Source organism: Aethalodelphis obliquidens, unplaced genomic scaffold (genome assembly GCF_003676395.1).
Source record: "Aethalodelphis obliquidens isolate GAN/ISIS:26980383/991018 unplaced genomic scaffold, ASM367639v1 scaffold136, whole genome shotgun sequence".
NCBI lineage: Eukaryota > Metazoa > Chordata > Mammalia > Artiodactyla > Delphinidae > Aethalodelphis > Aethalodelphis obliquidens.
This window is the reverse complement of record NW_020838080.1, coordinates 330,382-351,651: the sequence shown is the minus strand read 5'-3', so window position 1 is coordinate 351,651 and position 21,270 is coordinate 330,382. Positions and strand designations below refer to the sequence as shown.

General features: G+C 35.1%; 1 protein-coding gene across 4 annotated transcripts in view; it reads right to left on the bottom strand.

Annotated features, from left to right (window-relative positions):
* BRCC3 (BRCA1/BRCA2-containing complex subunit 3) overlaps positions 1 to 21,270 on the bottom strand; it is a 76,715-nt gene that overhangs the window by 21,020 nt on the left and 34,425 nt on the right. For 3 of the 4 annotated variants that reach the window (XM_027099678.1, XM_027099679.1, XM_027099681.1), the window contains one exon: positions 5,852 to 5,926. The exons of the other annotated variant lie outside the window; for it this stretch is intronic. In XM_027099678.1, coding sequence (XP_026955479.1) covers positions 5,852 to 5,926 — 75 coding nt within the window. The remainder of the gene's footprint in view (positions 1 to 5,851; positions 5,927 to 21,270) is intronic. 4 annotated transcript variants of the gene reach the window in all.

The window sequence follows — 21,270 nt, the reverse complement described above, 5'->3', positions numbered from 1 at the left end:
AAAAAAAAAAAAAAAAAAAAAAAAAAAACCATAAAAAATACATAACAGTCCTAAACATGTAGGCACACAATAACAGAGCTTCAGAAGCTATAAATAAAAAACTGATAGAATCATGAGGAAAATAGACAAATCTACAATTATAGAGATGTCAATACCCTTCCTTCAAAAACTGATAGAACAGTGCACACAAATGCCAGTAAAAGTAAAGACTTGAACTACATTATAAAACATCTTGATTTATATGAGTCTCCTTATTCCTAGTCATTGATTTTTTTCAAGGTTCAGGCCAGTGATCTTGTAGAATGTGCCACATTTTGGATTTGAATATTTTATTATTACACCCAGGTCTGGCAAGAATACTACATAGGTATTGTTGTACCTAGGTTTGTTGTATACATGAAGTTTTAAAAACTCATTCTTATAGAAAAATTATTAGTAAAAACAAACAAAAATATAAAGCATGAGACTAAAAAAAGAAACATTCTAGCTTGGTTTAAAATAAAATTTCCACTCTTTTCTTTTTCCTTGTGCCTAAGAAATGAGCACAATGTTCACATTTGCACCTGTATATTTGCTGGCATTCTGTCACCTGTGTATGTGTTGTATTTTAACAACAACAACAAAAATGTCTTAAGGGCAAAGCTTTTCTCTTCCTTTATTTTTCACAAAATGTGTATTCCAGTCTGCTAAGTCTTCTTATTACCACAGAGTAAATTATATTTAAAGAATGAGCTGGGGAGGGAAAAATCTGTACTGGAAATATTTAAGGGATGAATTGGAAGGGAAAAAAATCAGTATTGAAGAGAGAAGGGCAATTACTATCTTAGGCAGCCTTCTGAGTAATTAGTGCTATACAATCTCAGACTGCATACCAGCTGTTAAGTTGAGTAAATGTCTTTATTTTTATTGGTTTTGCCCTTTATATCTCTAAATGAGAAACAATAAAGAGATTTTGATTAACTTAAAAAAAACTTAACCTAATTGATATTTCTAAGCATACTCTACCCAACAGCAAAATACATATCTTTTTCAGGTGTACACAGAAAAGTTACCTATATAGACCACATTCTGGGTCATAAAACATTCTCAATGTATGGCATGGGGAACACAATCAATAATATTATAATAACTTTGTATGGTGACAGATGGTAACTTGACTTATCGTGGTGATTGTTTTGTAAGGTATAGAATTATTGAATCACTGTGTTGTGCACCTGGAACTAACATAGTATTGTAGGTCAATTATACTTCAATTTTAAAAATTAGGACTTCCCTGGTGGCACAGTGGTTAAGAACCCGCCTGCCAATGCAGGGGACACGGGTTCGAGCCCTGGTCCGGGAAGACCCCACATGCTGCAGAGCAACTAAGCCCAGGTGCCACAACTACTGAGCCTGTGCTCTAGAGCCCATAAGCTGCAACTACTGAGCCCACGTGCCACAACTACTGAAGCCCGCATGCCTAGAGCCCATGCTCTGCAACAACAGAGGCCACCGCAATGAGAAGCCCACGCACCGCAACAAAGAGTAGCCCCCACTCACTGCAACTAGAGAAAGCCTGTGTGCAGCAAGGAAGACCCAGTGTGGCCAAAAATAAGTAAAGAAATTTATATAAAAATTAAATAAACAAAATATAATTAAACAAAACGTTTTAAATAATTTTAGTAGGATTCAAGTCACAAAAAGTATTTTTTCTGACCACAATGGAATTAAATTAAACATCAATAACAGAAAAATATCATGAAAACCCCAAGTATTTAGAAACTAAATAACATACTTTTAAATACTTGTGGATCAATGAAGAAGTCAAAAGAAAAATTAGAAAGTATTTTGAACTTAATAAAAATGAAAGCATACCAAAATTTGTGGGATACAACTAAAACAGTACGTAGGGAAGGAAATTTATAGCGCTCAACATTTATATGAAAAGATAGGCCTCAAATAATGGATCTCAGCTTCCATCCACCTTTTAAAAAACTAGAAAAAGAAGACTGAAGGAAGTTCAAAGTAAGCAAAAGGAAGGAAATAACACAGATCAGAGTTGACATAAATGGAAAAAGAGAGAAAATGAGTGAAACCAAAGATGATTCTTTGAGATATGCAGTAAAACTGTTACACCTCTAGCCAGACTTATCAGAAGAGACACAAATTACCAATATAGAAATGAGAAAGAAGATGCAAATTACCAACATAGGAGTCAGAGATGACATTACTATAGATTTTACATATAATAAAGGATAAAATATTATGAACAACTTTATGCCAGTATATTCAACTACTTAGATAAAATGAGTAAGTACCTTAAAAGACACAAATTACCAAAGCTCACTCAAGAAGAAATAGATAACATGAATAGCCCTATATCTATTAAATAAATAAAAAGGTTCCCACAAAGAAGCCTCCAGGCCCAGAAAGCTTGAACGGTGAATTCTACCAAATACTTAAGGAAGAAAGAATATCAATTCTACCCAAACTCTCCCATTAAATTGAAAAGAAGGCTATACTATCTAACTCATTTTCTGAAGCCTGCATTTCTCTGACACCAAAGCCATAGAAAGACTTTCCAAAATTGAAAACCACAAACTAATATCCCTTGTGTATACAGATGCAAAAATTCTTAATAAATTTTTAGCAAATCAAATCCAGCAATACATAAAATGGATAATTCATCATTATTCATGGGGTTTATTCCAGGAATGCAAGGTTGGTTTAGCAATCAAAAAATCAGTGTAATTCATCAATATTAACAGACTGAAAAAGAAAAAAAAAACTATATGATCATCTAAATAGATTTTTATAGAATAAGCATTTGATAAAATACAACATCTATGATTGATGAAATAGAAAACTCTCAGCAAACTAGGAATAGAAGGAAACTTCCTCAAACTGATGAGAGAACCTATGAAAAACCTTCAGGTAACATCATACTTAATGGTGAAAAATTGAATGATATCTCCAAAGATCAAGAACAAGCCTACCGTGACTGCTCTCACTGTCATTAAACTGTATTCGACAGCTTATTAGAGGTTCCAATGAATGTGGTAAGGTGACAAAAATAAACATAAGCATCCAGATTGGAAAGAAAGAAGTAAAACTGCCTCTATTTACAGATGATGACCTATGTAGGTAATCCAATGGACTCTTCAAAAAAACTACTAAAATTAACAAGTGAATCTATCAAAGTTGTAGGATACAAACTCAATATATAAAAATCAAATGTATTTTTATATAGCAGCAATGAACAATAGGAAAATGAAATTAAAACAATAGAACAGTAGGATAAACGTATGAAATGTGTAGGGATAAGTCTGACAAAAGATATGCAAGACCCGTATACTGAAAACTACAAAAAATTGTTGAGAGAATTAAAGACCTAAATAAATGGAGAGATATACCATGTTCATGGACTGGAAGACTCAATATTTTTAAGATGTCAATTCTCCCCAAAATGATCAATAGAGTCAATATAATCCCAATAAAAAATCCCAGCAGGCTGTTTTGGAAAACAGCCCCTGGTAATTTCTTAAAAAGTTAAATATACACCTACCATATGATTCAGCCAGTCTGCTCCTAGGTATTTCTCCAAGGGAAGAGAGAGCATATATCCAATACAAAGACTTGTACACAAATGTTCAAAGCAGCTTTATTTGTAGTAGACAAAAACTGCAAGTAACTCAAATGTCTATCAACAGGTGAATGGATAAAAAAATTGTGGTAATAATTATATCATTTAATACTACTCTGTAATAAAAATAATGATACATGCTATAATTTGGATGAATCTCAAAATAATTCTGTTGTTTGAAAGGTAACAAAGAGTACATATTCTATATATATATATATGTATATATATACATATATATTTCTAGAAAATGCAGAGTAATCTATATTGACAGCAGGTCAGGGGTTAAGGAAGGGATATGAAGTGGCAAGGGGGAGGAATTACAAAGGGGCACAAAGAAAACTTGAGGGGTGAAGGATATGTTCATTATCTTGATTGTGGTGATGGTGTATATAGGTGTGTATTTGTCAAAACTTATCAAATTGTATACTTTAAACATGTAGTTTATTGTATGTCAATTATACCTCAATAGAACTGTTAAAAAAAGTAAGGGAACCAGGGATCCTTGAAGAAATGCTGAATCCAGGGCTGAATGCAGGAAAGGAGGAGATGAAGCTGAAACATATTCTTGTGCCAGAAAATCAGGTAGTACTCAAAAAATGATGGGAACATGTCAATAGAACATGGGAGGGGCTTCCACTGTGTGTGCCTACTATGTGTCTCAAAGTAGCTAATGACAATAATGGGTTAGAACATATGGGCAAAATAAGAATCCAGGTGTCCACACTAATATAAATAAATGAACGAAAAAATAAACAAATGGGAAGAAGGAAAAGCCCTTCCCTGGAATAGAATGCTAACTAGTAAATGTAGACGGAATGATGGAATTAGACCATTGCCTTTGATAACCATCTTAATAATAAATAATTAGGAAAGGATCATTGATGAATGCTAAAACTCCCCAGAAGATACTTACTAATTTCAAAGGAAAAAATTTATAGTGGAAAACCTCATAGACACTTCCTTAAGGGCATGGTCAAAGTTGCAATCACATATGAAGGGACAAATTGATATCATGTGCCTCCTAAAACAAATCACTGAGAAGAACACAACATCACTTTTGTGGTGTTATTGCCAAAGTATATAATCTCCATATAATTATGATAAAACATAAACAAATCCAAAACGAGGGACGTTTTTCCAAAATAACTGGCCTGCAGTCTTCAAAAATATTAAGGTCACAAAAGACACAGGAACTGTTTCCAATCAAAGGAGACTAAAAAGTCATGACAATTATGTGCAATGTGTGAACCTGGTCTGCATCCTGGACCAGGATAAGGGTTTTTTTGTTTTGTTTTTTCGTACGGTAAGGGATGTTATTAGGAAAACTGATGAAATTAGAATACCATCTATGGATCAGATACAGTATTATATGAATTTTAATTTCCTGATATTATTTTATTATTGTCATGTAAGAGAATGTCCTTGTTCTTTAGGAAATATCCACTGAAGGGACATCATTTGTGTAACTTATCCTCAAATGGTTCAGGAAAAATTATTCAGAAATATGATAAAATTCTGACATTTGGGGGATATGGGTGAAGGGTACACAGGAATCCTTTGTACTATTCTTGCAACTTTTCTGTAAATCTGAAATTATTTCAAAACAATGTTGTAAAACATTAAGAGTATTATCTAAAAGAATCAAAACAGTAAGGACAATGTCTAAAATTGAAAAAACAGGTAATGGAAAACTCAATCAGAGTAACAAATGGAAGGAGAGGTAAAAAGAATTAAACAGAAAGTATGGCACAAAGAAAGCAGAAAAAAATAATGGCAGGAATACTGCCACATATACCAGCAATGATAATAAAATGAATGCATTACACTCACCTATTAATAGACAGATGTTCTGATTGTTTAAAACCAAGTAACTCAAGATCTTGCTATATTCTATTTAAAAGAGACATACCTGAAACAAAATAACTGAGGAAGGTTGAGAATAAAGGGATGGAGAAAGTTATAACAGGAAAATGATATTAACAAGAACTACAACATGCAACAAACAGGGAGTGGCAGAAGTTGCTAGCTGTCCTAATCCAAATGTCCTTGGTAACGATGCCAATTTTTAGCAGACAGAGCTATCTGACAGGCCTCCCTGGAAGCTTAGGTGTGGCCACTTGACTAAATTCTGCCAATGAGATGAAAATTGAATTGTTTTCTGGGGCTTTCTGGGAAGGTCACTTATTAGAAATTGGCAGAGCTGGGACCAGCCCATTTTTGCCCTCCTACCTTTCCTCTTCCTTCTGGCCCTCAATGGAGATGTGCTGGCTGGAGCTCCAGAAGTCTCGTGGACCATGAGGGGACCTTAGGATGGAAACCATACACCGAGATGGTGAAGCAGAAGATAGGAGCCTGGGTCCCTGATAGTATCGCAGAGCCCTTGAATACCTATCTCCAGACTTCTTCTACCCAAGAAAAAATCTTTCCTCTTTAAACTAATTTTATTTATTATTTTTTCCTAATATATGTAGTTGAACCTAATCCAAACAGGAATAGTAACATGCTTTACAAAGAAAGAATTCAAGGCATGTATAAATATATGCATAAATAAATGGGACAAAGAGGGCTACTTCATATTTTATGAAGGAAAAATATACCAGGACAATATAAAAGTTATGGACCTTTATACATTCTTTATGCACTAACAATACAGCTTCAAAATATATAAGGCTAACCCTGACTAAAATATAGGAAATAGACAAATTTAGTTATGATGGGAGGTTTATACATATCTCTCTCAATGAGGAAGGATATAAGGATCAGTATAACACAACTTAACAAGCTTATTCTAACAAGGCTATAAGGGACTTTTACTCAAGAGACAATATACATATTTTTCAATTCATATGAAAAAGTTACAAAAATTGACCATGTTTGAAGTCAGGGGTCAGCAACCTTTTTAATGGAAAGGCCAAACAGTATATGTTTCAAGCTGTATGGGCCACAGAGTCTCTATTACAGCCACTCAGCTTTGCAGTTGTAGCTGGAAAGCAGTCATAGGTAGTATGTAAACAAATGGGTGTGGCTGTGTTCCAATAAAACTTGATTTCCAAAATAGGCACCAGGCCCATGTAGCCTACAAGCTGTAGTTTGTGGATCCCCGTTCTAGGTAACAGAGGAAGTATCAAAAAATTTCCATAAAGCTGATATCACACAGGCCACAATTACCATAATGTAGTGTTAAAAATGAACATAATAGCAAAAAATATCCCCCCCAACCTGGCCCAGATCTACACATCTGGACGTTTTAAATGCATTTCTAAATAACTCTTGAGTTGAAGAGAAAATAAAAACAGAAAACACAAATGAGTTAGAACTTAAAAAAAACCACTGGAACTACTATACAACAAAACCTATGTAATGGAGCCAAAGTGAGGAAGAAAATATATGGCCTTAAATGTATTTGTTAGAAAGCAAGGGAGACAGAAAGTAAATTAGTTTTCATCTCAAGAATTTAGAATAAGGATAACAATAAGAAGAACAATGCAGCAATAATAAAACATACAGAAAATACAATGAAGAAATTAATAAAGGGAAAAGCAGACTATTTTTAAAAAAGAAAGCAAAGAAATTGAGTTGATCAAGAGAACCTAAAGTGGGTCCTTTGAAAAGACCAACAAAATAGATAAGCCTCTGGAAAGACAATCAAGAAAAAAGAGAAAAAACAAGTAAACAGCATTAGCAATGGAAAAGGGGACATACTTAAAGAGAGATCACACAATCATCCACTCAAGAAATATTTACTGAATGGCTACTATGTGGCAGGCCATGACACAGTCCCCACAGTCATAGAGACAACAATATAGTGGAGAGACCATAAATAATGAATGAAAAATTAAATTACATTAGTGATAAATGCTACAAAGAAAATAAAACATTTAAAAAATAAAACTACATATTTCCTCAAGTCAAAAAAAAAATGGAAAACTTAGATGAAACCGACAATTTTCTAGGAAATATAAATTACCATAATTGACTCAAGGAGAAGTAGAAAACCTGAAAAAAAACAGAAACCAAAGAAGAGATTTAAATACTGATGAAAGATCTACACCCTCAGAAGGCATGAGGCCAAGATGGTTAAGGAAGAGAAACTCCAGTCTGATATAGCCTGTCCCAGAGCATACAACTAGTACAATAATAAAATAAAACATAGCTAAAATATAGCTAAGAGAGGAATTTTCTTAAACAGATAAAGAATATCTGTCAAAAATCTACAATAAACATCACTTATTGGTGAATTATTAAAAACTGTCTCTCTGAACTTGGGAATAAAAAAGGATGCCTAATATCATCCCTGAAAGTCCTAGCAAATTTAGTAAGGCAATAAAAGAAAAGGCATGCAGATTAAAAAGGAAGACATAAAATTGTGATTATTCAAAAATGACCTGACTGTGTTTGTAGAAGATTATAAAAACCCACACACTATTAGAATTAATAAGAAAATTAGCAAGGTCACTGGGCATAAGACCAACATAAACAAATCCATTTAATTCATATATACTAGCAAAAAATAGGAAATGAACTTTAAAAAATTAGTCCATTTATAATAGCTTTACAGTATTTTTAAAATAAAGATGAAATAACTAGGAAAAAATCCAACAAGAGGTACAAGGCCTCTATACTGAAAATTATAACATATTACTGAGAGAAATTAAAGACCCACACAAAAGGAGGGATATAACATGCTCATGGAGTGGAAGACCTCACTTAAAAAATGTCATTTTTCCCTGAATTGAGCTATAGACTTAAAGCAATCCAAATCAAAACCCCAGCAGGTCTTTTTCCTGTGGATACTGAGAAGACAAATTCTGCAATTTATGTAGAAATGCAAAGGGCTAAGAATAGCTAAGGCAACATTTGAGAATTACACAGCTGGAGGACTCATGTATTGGGTTGGCCAAAAAGTTCCTTCCATTTTTAAAGTTAAAAATAAAAGACACATTTTTCATTTTCACCAAGAACTTTATTGAACAACGTGTTCACCATTTTGTTCCACTAACTTCTGCCATTTTTCAGGCAACTTCATAACTCCATCTTCCCAAAACTTTTTATCTTTTTGAGCGAAGAACTGTTCCAGGTGCCTTTTACAGTCTTCCAGGGAACTGAAATTTTTTCCATTAAGAGAATTTTTGTAAAGACTGAAACAAATGGAAATCCAAAGGTGCAATGTCTGGTGAATACGGCAGATGAATCAGAACTTCCCGGCCAAGCTGTAATAGTTTTTGCCTGGTCATCAGAGAAACATGTGGTCTTGCATTACCCTGATGGAAGATTATGCATTTTCTGTTTAATAATTCTGGACACTTTACCTCGAGTGCTGCTTTCAGTGGTCTAATTGGGAGCAGTACTTGTTGGAATTAATCGTCTTGTTTTCCAGAAGGAGCTCATAATAGAGGACTCCCTTCCAATCCCACCATATACACAACATCACCTTCTTTGGATGAAGACCGGCCTTTGGTGTGGTTGATGGTGGTTCATTTCGCTTGCCCCACGATCTTTTCCATTCCACATTATTGTACAGTATCCACTTTTCATCACCGATCACAATTTGTTTTAAAAACGGAACGTTTTCATTACGTTTCAGTAGAGAATCGCATGTGGAAATATGGTCAAGGTTTTTTCTGCTTAACTTATGTGGAACCCAAACATCAAAGCGATTCACATGACCAAACTGGTGCAAATGATTTTCAACACTTGATTTGGACATTTTGAGTATGTTGGCTGTCTACTGCATGGGTGTAACATTGACTGTTCTCAATTAATGTCTCGATTTGATGGCTATCAACTTCAACTGGTCTACCCGACCATGGAGCATCATCCAGTGAGAAATCTCCAGCAGGAAACTTCGCAGACCACTTTTGACACGTTTGATCAGTCACAGCACCTTCTCCATACACTGCACAAATCTTTTTTTGCATTTCAATTGCATTTTTACCTTTCTTGAAATAGTAAAGCATAATATGCTGAAAATATTGCTTCTTTCTTCCATCTTCAATATTAAAATGGCTACACAAAAATTCACCAATTTTGATAAATTTTTTTAATGCATGCTGATATGACAGCTGTCACAATGCAATCTAACAAAATTGTTTCGAATGAAGTTAAAGACAACTAAACGCTACTAGAGCCATCTTATGGAAAAAAACCGAATGAACGTTTTGGCCAACCCAATATTACCACATGTCAAGACCTGTTGTAAAGCTACAATATCAAGACAGTGTAGTACTGGTACAAGGACAGACAACAAACCAAGGATAGACCAAGTAAAGAATCCAGAAACATCAACACATAAACAAATGCCTGACTGATGACAAAAAACGGTCTTTTCTATTAACGATTCTGACTCAATGGACATCCATGTGAAAAAGAAAATGAATCTTGACCCCCTGCTTCAGACCATACACAAAAATCAAATCCAGGTGTATTATAGATATAAATGTGAAAGGTAAAATAATGAAACTTTTAGGTAAAAAGGAGAACGTCTGAATGAGCTTCGGGTAGGAAAAATTTTCTTAAACAGAACACAAAGAGCTCCAAAATGGGAAAAAATTATACATATTAAAATTAAGAACTGGTATCAAATATTTGCAAACCATATATCTAATAGAGTTAATATCCAAAATACATAGGGAACTCCTAAACAGAAATAGAGTCACAGATGTAGGAAACAAACTTATGGTTACCAGGGGGGAAAGGGGGGAGGGATAAATTGGGAGATTGGGATTGACATATACACATGATGCTACTTATATGATGAATCTAAAATAGTCAAACTCAAAGAAGCAGACCATACGATAGTGGTTGCCAGTGGATGTGGGTAGGGGAAAGAGGAGTAGCTATTCAATGGGCATACAGTATTGTGCATTTCAAAATTTGCTGAGGGTAGATCTCACATTGTCTTCTTACCACAAAAACAAAATTATATGAAACAAAACAAAGACAACACAAGGAAACTTTGGAGGTGTTGGATATGTCTATTACCTTGATTGTGGTGATGTCAGCCCTATGCCTGATTTATATGTAGGTTCTAGATCCTATGTAACCCAATAAAGGCAGAAGAAAAATTCAAAAGCAGAGTGCAGATAAAACAAGGATAAGGCTCAGGAATTCAAACAGTGCTTCTAGTGAGGACTTTGGTAATCTTGTCCATGACTTCTTAAGTTAAATAGATTCGGGATTTGACATTCTTAAAAGGGGACACAGAATGAGCACTGGCCTTGCTCTTGCCCAGCCACATGGTCTTGGATGAGCCCCTTTATTTCTACAGACTCAAGTTTCTGAAGGACACTCAATGACCTTTTCAAGTACTTTAGGCTGTAATGACTGAGAATTCAATTATTCTCTTTTCTTGCATTCTGACAGCATTTTTCCTTTACAAGATCAGCACCATTTATTGAGAATGCAATGAGAAACACAGCCTAAAACTTGTAGAACACGGAGAATAAGTTTCCAGCTAAAAATAGATTTTTTCAGGTCTCTAATCTTCACCATGTTACAAAAATAAATTTGTTCTTCATACTTAAAATGTTTCCGCTACAGCATTCTGGAGGTCAGAGAAAAGCAGTGCTCTGTACTTCAATTAACAGTAATCACCAATCATCCATAAAGAATAATATCATCAACAAGAACAGACAGTTACCTAGAGGAATTAATAAGCAGTTGTAGACACTTTCAAAAATGAGAACACGAGATGCAGTATCCCACTTTTGCAGTTCCCGTATTTGCTTTTCATCTAGTGAAACAGCTACTGTTTTTTTCTCTTCCTGAAAAATGGAGACTGAAAAAACAAAGAGGCTTTCACATCCTAATTCTGCTTCTGTTACCTTTTATTTATGTTTGAGCTCTCATCTTGCATGTAATTTTTTTTCAGATTTACTGAGGTATAATTGACAAATGAAAATTGTATATAATTAAGGTGTACTACTTAATGTTTTGATATATATTGTGAAATAATCACCACAATCAAACTAATATATCCATCCCCTCACACAGTTGCCGTTTTTGGTGGGGAGGGGCACGGTGGTGAGAACACTTAAGATTTACCCTCTTAGCAAATTTCAAGAACACAACACAGTATTGTTGACTACAGTCACACTGTTGTATATTAGACGTCTAGAACTTACTCATCCTGAATAACTGAAACTTTAACCATCATCTCCCCATTTCTCCCTCCCCTCAGCCCCTGGCAACCACCATTCTACTTTCTGGTTCTATGTGTTTGATTACTTTAGATTCCTCATATAAGTGGAATCATGCAGTATTTATCCTTCTGTGACTGGCTTATTTCACTCCAGGTTAACCCATGTTGTCGCAAATGGTAGGATTTCCTTCTTTTGGGGGCTGAATATTCCACTGTGTGTTCGTTTGTGTGTGTTTGCACACATCCCTGATGACTGATGATGTTGAGTACCTTTTCATATACCTGTTGGCCATCTGTATGTGTTTTTTTTTTTTTTTTTGAGAAATGTCTATTCAGGTCCTTTGCCCACTTCTTAATAGAGTTATTTGGGTTTTTTGTTACTGAGTTCCTTGTATATTTTAGATATTCACTCCTTATCAGATACACGGTTTGCAAATATTTTCTCCCATTCCATAGGCTGCCTGTTTACTCTGTTGACGTTTCCTTCGCTGTGCAGAAGCTTTTTATTTATTTTTGGCTGCGTTGGGTCTTCCTTGCTGTGCGCAGGCTTTCTCTAGTTGCAGTGAGCAGGGGCTACTCTTCGTTGCAGTGCATGGGCTTCTCATTGCAGTGGCTTCTCTTGTTGCAGAGCACAGGCTCTAGGTGCGCGGGCTTCAGTAGTTGTGGCACATGGGCTCCAGAGCACAGGCTCAGTAGTTGTGGTGCATGGGCCTAGTTGCTCCGCGGCATGTGGGATCTTCCCAGACCAGGGCTTGAACCCGTGTCCCCTGCATTGGCAGGCGGATTCTTAACCACTGTGCCATGAGGGAAGTCCCAGAGCTTTTTAGTTTGATGCAATCCTACTTGTCTATGTTTGCTTTTCTTGCCATATCAAATAAAAATTCATTGCCAAAACCAGTGCCAAAAAGCTTTTTCCCTATGTTGTCTTCTAGGAGTTTTATGGGTTTAGATCTTACATTTAAGTCTTTAATCCATTTTGAGTTGACTTTTTGTATATGGTGTGAGTAAAAGGTCCAATTTCATTTTTCTTGAAGTGGATACAAAGTCCCCCCACAATCATTTCTTGGTTTTATTGTGTATTCTTGGCACTCTTGTCAAAGATCAGTTGACCATGGGTGTATGGGTTCATTTCTGTTCCATTGATCTATGTGTCTGTTTCTTGTGCCAATACCATGATGTTTTGAATACTGTAGCTTTGTAATATCATTTGAAATCAGGAAATGTGATGCCTCCATCTTCATTCTTCTTCCTCAGGATTGCTTTGGCTATTCGGGGTCTTTTGTGATCCCATATGAATTTTAGGAGTTTTTCTTATTTCTGTAAAAAAATAATGCCATTGACATTTTGATAGGGAATGCATTGACTCTTTAGATCACTTTAACAACATTTTAACAATATTAATTCTTTTAATCCATGAACACAAGATGTCTTTCCATTTATCTGTGTCCTCTTTAATTTCATTCATGAATGTTTTTATAATTTTCAGTGGGTATATATGTCTTTGACTTTACTCATAAGCATTTTATTATTTTTGTTGCTATTGTGAACAGGATTGCTTTCTTAATTTCCTTTTTGGATAGTTCATTGTTTGTGTATAGAAACAAGACTAATTTTTGTACGTTGATTTTGTATTCTTCAACTTTACCAAATTTATTAGTTCTAACAGCTTTTTTGTTGAGTCTTTAGGGTTATCTGCACATATTATCATGTCATCTGCAAGCAGAGATAAATTTTACTTCTGATTTGGATGCCTTTTATTTATTTTCCTTGACTAACTGCTCTGGCTAAGATTTCCAGTATTATGTTGAATAGAAGTGGAAAGAGTGGGTATCTTTGCCTTGTACTGGATCTTGGAGGGAAAGCTTTCATTTTTCCCCCCACTGATTATGATGTTAGCTGTGGACTTTTCATATATGGCCTTTATTGCATGGAGGTAAGTTCCTCCTATACCTGTTTTGTTGAGAGTTTTTACAGTGCTTTCTCTGCATCAATTGAGATGATCATGTGGTTTTTATCTTTCATTCTATTAATGTGGTGTATCATATTGATTGATTTGCATATGTTGAAACATCCTTATATCCCAGGGATAAATCCCAGTTGTTCATGGTGTATAATCCTTTCAATGTGCTGTGGAATTCAGTTTGCTAGTATTTTATTAAAGATTTTTGCATTTCTGTTCATTAGGGATATTGGCCTGTAGTACTCTTTTCTTGTGGTATCCTTGTCAGGCTTTCATATCAGAGTGATGCTGGCCTCATAAAATGAGTTTGGAAGTGCTCCCTCTTCTGTGTTTTGGAAGCGCCTAACAAGGATTGGTATTAATTTTTCTCTGAGTGGTAGAATTCATCCATGCAGCCATGTGGTCCTGGACTTTTCCTCCTAGTCCATCTTGCATATGTCGCCCTTCATATAATTTATAGTTTATGCCAGTAGTTACTTCCCTCCTGGATATATCACAAAGATGAATGGGTGTTGTTTTTAAAGTCATTTTTCATTATTATCTTTCTGCATGGTGGGAGGTTGGCCTTATCTGTAAATACACAATACCTATAAGCTTTGGAAATGTTGTTGCATTTAGGGAAGGGGGGATTTTGCGCAATTGGAATATTTTTTAATTATCTAATGCCTCGCAACATCCGTAAGATACTGGAAACATTCTACTTTTATCCCTTTTGAAAAAGACAGGAGTACAAACTTCAAAAAGAATGTTTATTAATACAAGGTGTATAATTGATTATATATATGTTATTGCACTAATCCCCCAAAGTATAACCCGTCATTATAAGCAATTAAATGTTAAAGTATCTCCCTCACAGTATTGTGTGATTTTCAGTTGTTCTCAACTGAAAAAAAAAATTAGCCAAATGCTCATTTACTTTTTCAATTACCTATTCATTCATTCAATTAATGTTTATTCTGTGCCTATGTTATATTTTCTGTTTCTGTCCAGGTTGCCCCTTTCATGAGTTCCTAGGTCCCTTAAATTTCCTATCACAATGTTTATTCTTTGTACTTTCTGGCTGAATCTTACATTACAGTCTTTACTACTCAATACATTTGAAATTCTCTTATGAATAGGGACTGCGGCTTTTACTTCTTTGAGTTCTCTCTACCACTTCCTGTATGAAAGATGCTGCTCTCAATATCCTTTAAGTATCTTTCTTAGTAAACAGAAGCTAATTTTTAGCTGGTAGGTTGCCTGTAAGCTAAAATATTTCTTAGTATCTCTTGCAGCTAGTTGTTACCATATAATTGCTAGCCAATAAGACATTTATGAAAAGGTTATATGTACAACCAGGGAGATTCCTTAAAAGGAAGGTTTTGGGTTTTTTTAACTTCCTTCCATTTGCTGTTTAGAAAATCATTTTATGTCTGAAATTTTAACATCCATCTTGGACTATTTGGAGACCCTGTAAATGGAGCAATAAGATATAAGATACCTATTTCCCTAATAACAGCCATTTACTGTCTACCCATTTACTATTTTTCCATGATGAAGAATTAAACTTTAACTTTGCTGAAGGCATTATTTTTAGAGTTTTTGCTTGGTTCTCAACCAAGTGTAATTTTAACTAATACAACCTAATAAATTGTTATACACATGTTATGGATCTAAATAAAAACATCCTGATTATTTGACTTTAATTTTGGGGCTATGAACATAGGGTTTAATCCACGGACTATATCCATGTATAATACGGATGCTATTCATATAATAATAACATGCTAGAACTAAAAAAAAAATATGAAAAGGTTTTCAACTTTATTAGTGGTCAACAAAATGGAAATTAAAGTCACAATGCAATACTACTACACACTTACCAGAATGGCAAAAATGAACAAGGCAGACATTATTAAGTATTGGCAAGGATGTGGAGTGAGAGGCAGTAAAGACACTTTAGGAAAATTGTTGGCATTATCTATTAAAGCTGAACATATATACATACGTATTCCACCCCCAGGTATGTATCCAACAAATGTACATATGTTCACAACAACAAGAATATTCATAGCAGCACAATTTGTAAAAGCCTTTTAAAAACTGAAATTATCTCTTAATAGTAGAATGAATAAACAAACTGTGGTATATTCAGACAATGGAATACTATACAGCAATGAGAATTTCTAAACTATTGCTTCATGTAACCACACGGATGAACCTCACAAACATAATACTGATTGAAAGAAACTAGACCCAAAAGAGTACACACTATATGGCTCCATTTATATATGGTTCAAAAATAGGTGAAAGTAACTGATAGTGCTAGACATCAAGATAGTGGCAAATCAGGATTCCAACCAAAGCATCTGGCTACAGAGCCATGTTCTTAATTATTATGCTATATTTTCTTTCCAAAAAAGAGAAAAAAATCCAACTCATTTTATAACTTAATAAAATAATCCTGATCCCAAAACTAGACAAGAGGAGCCCAAGACAAGAAGAACACTTTAGACTAATCTCACTTATGAACATAGATGTAACAATCTTAGGCCAAATTTTAGCAACTAGAATCTACTTTGTATTAAAAGAAGAATAATACATCGTGGCAAAGTAGGGTTTATCTGAGGAATGAAACATTAGTTCACTGTTTTAAAAGCTTTCAATGTTGGAAACTTTTAAAACAATGAAACAACCACATTATCATCTCAGAAAATGACAAACAGGCATTTGATAAAACTTGAGACACTCATGATTAAAAACTCAGTAAACTAGAATTAGAAACTTCCTTAACTTAATAAAGGAATAGAGGGTGTCTACCACAAAATCATAACAAACTCATACTTAATGATGGACAGAAGTATTCCCATTAGAGTCAGAAAGAATGGTATTTGCCACCCAACTCTGCTATTCAACTTTTATAGGTCCATACCAATGAAATAAGAATGCTCCTGAAAAAAAGGATACACACACACACACACACACAAATATTGGAAAGAGTCAAACCTGTCATTTGCAGATGATATGATCATCTACCTAGAAAAAACCAACATAACCCACTGACTCTACTATTACTATTTAGAGTGTTCAGCACTATGAACAGAAGAACAAAAACTATGAATCTAATGAGAAATACTATAGTAAATATCTGTTGGTTTTGCTGCCATGTATTCTGTCCTCCTTCTGGAAATAGTACCTCTGAAAGTAGGATTACCAAAACCCTTTCTCCCTCGAGGTGAGGCACTGACCTTGGATTCACTTTCTAGTTTGGTTGCCCTGGAAACCTGATGAAGGTGGATGGTCACCTGTGGGATGGGCGGGCCTGCTTCCGAAACAATGTCCCTGGAGGTACCCTGAGCCTGGTCTGGGAGGGCTGGGACTGCACATCAACACCTGCTGGGAGTCACAGCTCGGGGTCCCTGAGTGCAGTGGGCCTATCGTTCCTGGGCCCTGACCCTGGCTGGGACCGAGGCTACACACAGGGAACAAAGACAGAGTGGTCCCTAATTTGGGACATGGGGCTTCTAAGCCATAGTGGCTCCTGTTCTCCCCCATCCCCCCCCATATGCTCTCATTTCTTCACACCTGAGCTGTTAATGGGGGCAGAGACGAGCCCTAGACAGCTGAGAATGCTTGCTGATGCCAGTCTTCTGGCAGGCTGGGTTTCTTGTTCTGCAGTCTGCAAAGTTGAATACTTATGGGTGCCAGGATGGCCTATTTGGGTTTTTGTGAGTGTGAATCATCTAGCTGAACCTGCTGATTGAGCAGAGTGGATGTGGCAATATGCCAGTTTTTACTGTGAAGAAAATGTCAATATATTTCTGAAAAAGATAAAACGACATGAATGTAGGGAGGGACATACACCAAGTTCATGGATGGAAAGACCCAATGCTGTACAGGTGTAAGTTCCTCCCTAAATTAGTCTATAAATTCAAAGCAATCCTAATTTATAATTGCTGACTACGAGATACTTTTGAGGAAGTAGAATGGCCTGTGTGGGGAGTAAGTGCCCTACCAAGTACAAATTCTGGAATAGGTTGCATTTACTGAGTCTTCCCCTTTGCCATACATTATCCTAAGTGCTTTATTTCCATTAATTCATCTTATCCTCACAATAACTCTAAGAGATGAGCAGTGAATTAATATCTCCATTTTACATATAAGGAAACTGACGTAGAGAGAGCTTGAGTTATTTGCCCAAAGTCACATACCTAGTTAAAGGTAGTCTCAGGACTCAAACCAGGCTAACCTGGCTCAAAGCCCCATGCTCTCAGGCTCTGTATACACTGCCTTTCTGTTTCTATGCTAAAAAGCCCTAGTAACTAAAGTATGGTATTAGCAAAGGAACAAACAGATCAAGGGAATGAAGGAGAAAACAGAAATGGGCTCATGTATATATAAAGAAACTTAATATATGATCAAAGTGGCCTTTCAAACAAATGGGTGTGCAGGCAACTGCTCAAAAAGTGGTGCAGGGACAGCTAGTGATCCAGTTGGGATAAAATGAAGTTAAACTCCAACTGCAAGGAGTTAACACTATAAGTTCCAGATGACCTAAGTTTCTAAATGCAAAAACCAAAATTATAAAAGAAGAAAGTACATAAAACTATTATTTATGGTCTTGAGGAAATGAAAGGTCTTTGAAAGAAGAAAGGCAAAGGCATAAAATGAAAGATAACATTGATATATTGCTTTAAAGCTTTTGTCTGACATATGACACAATAAACTAAGTCAGCCTGGGACTAAATATTTGCAACATACCAGACAAAAGATGAAATTTCCAGAACATACAAAGAAATTATGCAAATCAGCAGGAAAAAAAGACAAATAACTCTATAGAAAATAAAGCAAAGAATATGAATGGGCAATTCAGGACTGACAGACATGAGGAGATGGACACCCTCACTAAAACCACTTTACTGGCTGGCATACTGTTGTTCATCTGTCAGATTGATAAAAATTAATGTTTGACATTGAAAATGGCCCTCTACACCAACTCTGTGACTTCAAGCAAGCCTCTTAACCTCTGAGCTCCAGTTTCCACATTAGTAAAAGGGTTGTTAGGAAAATTAAATGAGAGGATGCACATCAAGTACCTGACAGTTTCCACTAGCATGACTTTTATCAGATGTCTTCCCAGGTTTTTCTCCTTCAACTGGTTGATGTAAAGAATTATATTACATTCTGAATTACATTTAAACTTCCTGAAGCTGAATGAACTTTATATTTCTGGATTAAACTGAATTTGTTCATTGTATATTATCCCCTAATACAGTTATATTTGATTTGTTGATATTTCAAATTTTTGTATCTATAGCTGAGATTGGTCAATAGTTTTCTTATTCTTTGCTATCTCTATCCAGGTTTTGGTGTTAAAATTATTTTAGCTATTTAAAAAAATTGAGGAGCTTATAACCTTTTTGTATAGTCTGGAAAAATGTATAAATTGAATTAGAGCCACCCATCCTTCAAAGGTTAGAATTCAGCTGTAAAGCCATGTAAACTCGCTATCTTTTAAAATCATGGATCCTTAATCACCGTTTTCAGTCTCTGCTTTGATAACTGCACTGAATAAGTTTTCTATTCTTAATTTTGACATATCTTCCTAAGAAATCAACCATTTCCTTTAGATTCTCAAATTATTTGTTACAGAGGTCATGTACTAATGACTTATGACTTAATTTTTTTTTACTTTTGTCATACAAACTGACTTATGGAGTACAGTCCAATGAATTTTACATGTACAGATTCCTGTAACTACTTTAATGAGGATACATAATTTTCCATCACCCACCCTAAAAAACTCCCTCATGCTGTCCCTTTATACTCACACCCTTCCCCTAATCCATAAGCCCTAGCAACCACTGACCTGATCTCTATTCCTATAATTTTGTCTTTCTGAGACTATCATATAAAAGCAGTCATACAGCATATAGCCTTTTGAGACTGACTTCTTTCACTCAGATTCTGAAATCAAAAGTTCATTCCTTTTTATTGCTGAGTAGTTCTCCAATGTATGGCTGTCTTAGAGTTTGGTAATCAATTCACTTATTGAAGGAATCTGGGTTGTTTCCAATATGTGGCAATTCTGTGTGTGTGTGTCTGTATAAACATATACAAACAGGGTTAGTGTGAAATTAGTGTTCAATTCTCTTTGGAGTAAGACTGCTGGATCACATATTAAGTGTATGTTTAACTTTACACAAAACTGTCAAATAGTTTTCTAAAGTGACTGTACCATTGTGCATTTCCACCAGCATCATGAGAGTTCCAGTCTTCATCCCTGCCAGCATTTGGTACTGTTAGTGTGCTTTATTTTAGTGACTCTAATAGGTCTGTAGGGGTATCTCACTGCAGTTTCAATTTTCACTTCCCTATTAGCTAGTGATATTCAGCATCTTTTTATGTGCTTATTTTCCATTCTTTTTTTTTAAATAAGTAAATAAATATTTATTTTTAAAAAACAGGTGCAAGGAAGTAGTCTGATAAAGAAGAGCTAGAGACCTTAAATCCTACAGAAGTAAATTTTGCCAAGCAGATAATACTTACAGAAAATGCAGAAAATCAATGATAATAGTAATTGCTGTCTATTAGTTCCAGTCTTCTGTTTAATTCCACTCACCATTTTGCCCTTACTCCATAAAGGTAAAAAATATGTAGTACCCATGACATAATACAGGTTCTTAACTAATTTGGAATTACAATCTTTGCCTTAATGCATATTTCATTTAAAAAATTTTAAGATATTTATTTTCTTTGTTACCTCATATACAATTATTTTTATTATATTAAGGAGATATAGATTCTCCTGAATTCACGAGTATTGAAAAAGTAACAAATAATACAGTGAAGTGAAAAACCCCCATAATCTCATCTCACTTATTTTTCCAGATTTTTATATGCCAATATAAGCTCTCTTTTCTTTACACAAATATTTATTTATTTTAATGTTATTCTATAATCTGCTTTCTAAAATCTTAACAATAGATCAGGAGCACTTATCAATGTAAAAATACTGACTACTTAATATTCCATTATATGGATATTCCATACTTTATGTAGCCACTACAATTTAGCTTGTTTCCAATTTAAGCTATTATATCAATTTAACTATTAGTACCCCAGTATACACAATTTTGTGAATTTGTCTAAGTAAATTCTTCTTTCTTAACATCTTTATTGGAGTATAATTGCTTTACAATGGTGTGTTAGTTTCTGCTTTATAACAAAGTGAATCAGTTTACATATACATATGTTCCCATATCTCTTCCCTCTTGCATCTCCCTCCCTCCCGCCCTCCCTATCCCACCCCACTAGGTAGTCACAAAGCACCAAGCTGATCTCCCTGTGCTATGCGGCTGCTTCCCACTAGCTATCTATTCTATGTTTGTTAGTGTATATATGTCCATGCCACTCTCTCACTTTGTAAAAGCCTACACTTCCCCCTCCCCACATCCTCAAGTCCCTTCTCTAGAAGATCTGCGTCTTCATTCCCGTCTTACTCCTAGGTTCTTCATGACAGTTTTTTTTCTTAGATTCCATTTATATGTGTTAGCATACGGTATTTGT